This window comes from Lathyrus oleraceus, chromosome 5 (assembly GCF_024323335.1).
Source record: "Lathyrus oleraceus cultivar Zhongwan6 chromosome 5, CAAS_Psat_ZW6_1.0, whole genome shotgun sequence".
Classification (NCBI taxonomy): Eukaryota; Viridiplantae; Streptophyta; class Magnoliopsida; order Fabales; family Fabaceae; genus Lathyrus; species Lathyrus oleraceus.
This window is the reverse complement of record NC_066583.1, coordinates 31211312-31217632: the sequence shown is the minus strand read 5'-3', so window position 1 is coordinate 31217632 and position 6321 is coordinate 31211312. Positions and strand designations below refer to the sequence as shown.

Genomic DNA, 6321 nt, shown 5'->3' with positions numbered 1-6321 from the left:
TCCCCACATAATCGAATTACAACAAAACCATACACTAATCACTTAAACTGCATTTGAAATCCTCTCCATCGTCGTTATCGGAGTGAAAAATGTTAATTTTTGTTTCGGTGTAACAAACTAAGAAGTTTTGCCCCTTACGCATGATAGCTTCAACGTTATAGAAGCTAATTAGGAATTCTAAAAAATATTTGAAAACCGTCATTTCAAGAATTATGGAATATTGAATTAAAATTCTATTCTATTTTATAAATTCAATAAAATTCTAAAAAAATTCTAACCTAAATTTATTACCTAATTATATTCTAATCAACAATTAATATTCCTAAAAATTTCCACAATTCCAAAATTGTCAATTAATCTTGATTAATTTAGAACTCTAAAATTCTAAAACTCTAATCAAAATTAAAAATTTTAACAAGCCTAATAATATTTCTAATATTTTTTAAAATTCCTAATTAGCTTCTAACTAACCTAGTTAATATCCTAATTAACCTAAAAATTAATTACATTCTAAAATAATTCCTAATTAAATCCTAATAATTTCTAATTCAAATTCTAAAATAATTGATTCAAGATCCCTAAGTTTTAATTAAACTAAACAGACCGATTAGCAAGAATTAATCTTGATTAAAGCCTAATTAAGTTTTAAAAAAACACAATGAACCTGGGGTGCAAAACTTGGAGCGGTGGTGCTTGTAGCAGTCCGTTTAGGCCTTAGGCCCAACCGCCAAAGCCTGAAAACGAACGGGTGGGAAACGAGTCCACTTCGTGCAGTACAAGATGGAGCAAGCCAACCCACGCTTATCCCGAAATTCTTCCGTCGATACGAACCGCCCGAAATTCTTCCGTCGATACGAACGCCATAGAGCTATCAAGCCGTCCGCGGAAATCAACTGACGAACACCAACACTCTCTCACCGTCGCGTTTTGAGGCTTCGTAGGTTAATGCCATGGATTTGCCTCCCATCTTCAATGCTCGTGTTCATCAGTTTTCAATCGTCGTCATCGCAGTTCAAGATTAGGAAGCTCACCAATTCAATTCCCCCTATTATCGTACTTGCGCAAATAGAAGTAAATAGTGTCGCCGGATTGACGTTCCGATTGCGTGCGGGTATGATCTTCTTCCGATTTCTGAACCACTTATCTTCTTCTTCTTCTATGCCGAACCAATGGTATGTGTGAGTTTGGTTATCAATTCATGACGGAGGATTGATCGTTGCGATCCTGCGCTTCCGTTCCGCGATTTCCACTGAGTTGTGATGGAGAATGGATTGGAGAGAGGAATTGTAGAAAATCTCTCGACTATGAACCCTCTCTAAGGCTTGGTGCACATGAAATTTCTGTTCGATTTGAAGTGTGGATGTGGCTTTATAGAAAGGCTGTGATTCTGTTGTGAAATGCGTGTGAAATTCAAGATGAAATTTCACTGAAATTAAGTTGTTACGAATTTGATTAGTTAGTTAGGGATTGGAGAAAGAGAAATAAGCTGTTAGATTATTTTTGATTTTGGTTAGATGTTAGTTTCCATTCTGTTAAAGCTGTTAGTTGAAGTTTAAATTGAAGTGTCAATTTGTGTTTGCAGGATTTTGGTTCATGGCTTTGCGGTTTGGATTGCCATTGGGTTCTTTGCGTTTGGAGTTGCTGTAAAACGGTTTTGGGGCTTTGCGGTTTGGATACGTTTCGTTGCCATTGCCATTGGGTTCTTTGCGTTTGGAGTTGCTGTAAAACGGTTTTGGAGTAATGGAGCCTGTATTCGACCAGTTCAAAGCTTTTGCTAAATCCGGTCATGATTTTTTCGACGGTGTTTTCCGTCGCCGTAATCCGGTATTTTTTCTTATCACTCTCTTTTAGCTCTTGTTATTTTGTTTATTGTCTGGGTTTTGATTAATATAGTAATTGATTTTGGAAGTTAAAATGATTTTATGTGAATTGGAATTAAATAGAATAATTTTTTTTTTTGTGGTTAGAGTGAATGGATGATAAAGAAAAAACTGTGTTTGGAAATGATAATTTAATGGTGAGTTTTGAAGGATTGGTCTTGTTTAAATGAGAGTAAAATAATTTTTAAGTATATAAACAAATGTAAGTATGATTTTTAAGTTTTCATAGGTTTTCTATTATGAGTTTTACTCACAAAATGTAAAAAATTTCGAATACTAGTTTTGATTTTGGGGTCAATGTTGATTTTAAGAGCAAGTAAAAATTTAAATATTAGTTCTTATTTTGGGAGAATGTTGATTTTGAGAGTAAATATTAGTTCTTATTTTGGGGCAATGTTAATTTTGAGAGTAAGTAAAAATTTCAATATTTGTTCTTATTTTGGGGCAATGTTGATTTTGAGAGTTAAGTAAAAATTTCAATATTTGTTCTTATTTTGGGATAATGTTGATTTTGAGAGTAAGTATTAGTTCTTATTTTCGGGCAATATTGATTTTCAGAGTAAGTAAAAATTTCAATATTCTTATTATGGTGGAAGTTGATCTATGTAATTGATCTCACTTAGCGGGATAAGGCTTAGTAGTAGTAGTTGTTGTTGATGTTGATTTTGACCGAAAAACGACAAGAGATTTTGTTTTCAAAGAGTTGCGTGTGTGATAAGAGAGAAAAGTGTGAAATTGAGGGGAAAAATGATAACTCATTTGCAATTAAATGTGGGCAATTAATTCAAATTGTTTTTTCATGCCAATGAACATTATCCATTACCATGTATGTATGTATGTGTGTGTGTGCGCGCGCACATCGAAGGATACATGGTTCTTTTGTGTTTCGTTGTGATGTGGTTTTGACATCCATGTTTGCAATCATTATTTCAGTTTGAAATCCTTAAACGTTTACAAAGAGAGGCTTTTTCAGATCTTATGAAACTGAGAGACAGACAAGAAAAGGTTGAGAGGATGCTTTCGTTTTATAAATCATCAAAAGGAGGTCCTTTTCAGGAAGCCAGTACCCATGTAAGAGGACAAATGGATTTCACAGGAGCTTTATTAATCATGGGTGACTTTAATCAGCAGAACTTAGATATCATAAACAGGGCTGGAATAAAAACAGGCATTGATTCAAGGTTTGTTTTTGAAACCACCATTGGTAAAGACAATGCTCTTGCTGCGGAGTTTGTGGCCATTCGGAAAGGAAAGGAACATCACAATGATGTCTTTGAAATGCCACTTTCTCTAGCAAAACTAAGCTATACAACAAATGTCAATGATTGGTTATCGCTTACGGCTGTACCAGTGGGAGCCCAATGCAGAGATGTTGCAGTTGGTTCAAGTTCTTTTGATCAGGTATTTAGTTTTCGCATAAACCCTTCCCTGAAATCTAGCTAGTTGTTACGAAATAGTAATTATCATTTGCTAATTAGACCTTTGAAATACTGATTTGATGTTGTGCCCATTTTAGTCAGGAAAAGGTCTCACAGATCTCTCTTCTTTTGGACCGCCTCTTCTGAATCTACGCAATGGTAGTGCCATTGGCATAGCTGCAAGAAAGTCATGTTTTATAGCTTCATTGGCTCAATTTGTATCTGGACTGGGAATACCTTTTGATTCTAATACAATGGATAATAGTTACAGCACATTCGTACAACTCGCGTGTCAATTTCCTAGAGGAACAAAGCTGTCTGTTCTTGGTAATCACCAACTTCCTTTTGTATCAAAGCAGCTTAGAAAAGTCGGAGCTTTTACAATTCCATTAGTCTTGTCCAACCAACATGAAGCGTCCGAGACAGAACCTGAAGCATCACCATACATAGGAACAAGAGCACAAGTCTCAGGTGGTTCTACTGCTATAATGCTAGAATCTGAACTTGATGGCTTTACAAAACTGGGAGGTTGGGTTGAGATGAACGCACTAAATCCCAAATCTGTACAATGGGCAGTAACACTATCAGATGTTTATGAAGATTCATTTGGCTGGGGAATGAGTCTTGGCGGAATAGGTGCCGATCATTTTCAGGCTGAATCCTATCTGAAATTCAACATGGGTGATAAATTTTGCTTGAAGCCGGGTCTTGCATTCGCAACCGATGGAAATTCCAGAATAGGTGCTTTAATGCTTCGGTCTAATTGGTCCTTATGATGATTTTCTTCTGTTGATTACTACTATTAGCTTGTTTGGTTTTTCCTTGGGAAAACCTCAAACCATAGTTTTGGGATTCTGATGAAAAATCTAAACATGCATTAATACTATGATCTTTTCTGTTTGATCGGATTCTCATTATTTTTCTTAAAGGTATATAAAACTAGTCATTTTTTGTTATTTTTGTGATTTTATCTTGTTTTCTGTTTGGTTCTCATTAGGTTTTTAAGACGTTTTTTAGTTTTTGCAAATATAACATATTTTACTTTTAATTCTTGTAATTGTTTTTGAAAATTGGTCCCAATAACAATTATTTTAGTTTTGAAAAACTAAAGTAAATATTCTACATATTAGATGTACTAACACATTAAAATTAAAAGTTGTATATTTATTGGGATTATATATAAGAAAATATTTTTAGAACCAAAACAAAAATATAATATACTTAGTAACCTCTATATTGTAAAATAGAGAGAACTTGCAGTTGTAAAGAATAAAAATTTCTAGTTTGAACTCTGCAGAAATTTCTTCTTGAAAATCTTGATTTTTTTTTTTCAATTTTGCTTCTTTTCATTATCAATTGTGCAACAAAATCTTACAATCAAAATATGATTGATTCACACGAGTGAAGAATGAAAAATAAGAAGAGTTATCAATCACAAAGATTGATTCTTACTTTAACGGAAGCTACGTTACAACCTTAAGACTTTAAAAATGTGTTCTAGAAATTTATCAAACTTATGATAAAATAACTTTTGCATGTTGATTGTGTGACACCTCTTATCAATTAAGTGAATATGTGAGAAAGTGGGAAAAAATCGAATAGAATTAAGCAAAAATCGATGTCTTTTGATTTATATCTTTTGAGGTTGTAAAAACGAAGTTGGACTTGCGCATGATCATGGAAGTATTTTGGTAACTAGCGTCGAACTTAAATGTTATCATCAAGTCGATAATTTTCTATATTTTTCATAGAGTCTCAAATCTCAAATTTAGAGTTGTGATGAGATTCAATTATCGCATGTTTTTCTTATCACATTTTACATCATTTTTAAGAGCATCATTTTGTATATTTTTAGAAGAATTGTGGAAAAGATCAATTTGTGTCAAAATCATGCTAAGTAGAAAGAGAAAAAAAAATGAACAAATTGAAAAAAAATCCATGTTGGTGCAATCTATTCGAGTTTCCTTGAAAAATGTGGCGCACCCTTAAGGGCAGCACGACGCATTGTGCTAAAATTGAAGTTGACACATCAAAATAACATCCTAAACCCCTTGAAGCTCCATATCTCTGCGAAGTGCGAATGTAAATGACTATACTAAGTTGCAAATAAGAAGTGGATATCTATGTGCAGAGTTATATAGGGAACATCAGAGCAAAGATATTACTAAGCTGCAAATAGTTATTGCTACTTATTTTATTGACAAACTAGCTGGCAATGAGAAGGTACAAATGTAATTGCTTCTTTCTTCGCTACAAATCACCTCCCTCCACATATAACATATAGATGTACTTATTATCATTTAACTAGACGGTCAATACAAAAGGACTTCGAACCTTATGTTTTTTACCATTTTTCCAGGAAATGGATCCAAACAGATCATGTTTCAATGAAGTTAAAGTGGAGGAGAAAATAACTTGTAAATTTGAGTTACCGACGAATTTCCTGCAGAATACTTTGGAATCCTTAAAGAGATTTGCACAACCTCTCTAAACGTATCTGTTGATAATATTTTACAGAAGAATGTTTCTTTCAATTGCTCTCATGCATTAGAGAAAAGAAAGATGATTTAGAATGAGAAATTAATTGAGATTGGTTTTTTTGTGTGTTCCCACCGTGACCATAACCTGTAATTTATATTGAAAATCACGTCTGTTATGAAACAGTAGCAACTCTTAGAAAAGGCATGACATTATTCCAATTGCAACTTAGTAACAACGTTTCGCATAAGAATAACAAATATTTGTTTATACGTTGCAACTACTCCTAAAAGAAAGAAAACCAATTAAATGACACTTTAGACCAGTAATAATTACTATAGACCATGCAATTGAAATATGAAAACTTTGAATATAATATTTATATTTATATTATTAATTCAAATAATATAATCATACAATTAATTATTATTTTGGAAATTTTCTCACAATCCCCCACCATTTTCAAAATAACTAAATCTCATAATTTTGGAAAAATCATGGTTTCAGATATTGGTATCTCACATTTGAACCAATACTTAGTAAGA

At 33.1% G+C, this 6321-nt stretch overlaps 1 protein-coding gene across 1 annotated transcript; it reads left to right on the top strand.

The window, feature by feature from the left end:
- The first annotated feature begins 772 nt into the window (after positions 1-772).
- LOC127083834 (uncharacterized) lies at positions 773-4199 on the top strand. The gene is made up of 4 exons (XM_051024172.1): positions 773-1111; positions 1583-1824; positions 2814-3281; positions 3397-4199. The coding sequence occupies exons 2-4, from the start codon at positions 1741-1743 to the stop codon at positions 4072-4074; spliced, it is 1230 nt and encodes a 409-aa protein (XP_050880129.1). The 5' UTR covers positions 773-1111; positions 1583-1740; the 3' UTR covers positions 4075-4199.
- The last annotated feature ends 2122 nt before the right edge of the window (positions 4200-6321 follow it).

Excerpts from the sequence above, each read along its gene's own strand:
- LOC127083834 (XM_051024172.1), top strand. The coding sequence starts at position 1,741 with ATGGAGCCTGTATTCGACCAGTTCAAAGCTTTTGCTAAATCCGGTCAT. Across the intron at positions 1,825-2,813 it reads TTTTCCGTCGCCGTAATCCG|TTTGAAATCCTTAAACGTTT; the intron begins GTATTTTTTCTT and ends TCATTATTTCAG. Across the intron at positions 3,282-3,396 it reads GTTCAAGTTCTTTTGATCAG|TCAGGAAAAGGTCTCACAGA; the intron begins GTATTTAGTTTT and ends TGCCCATTTTAG.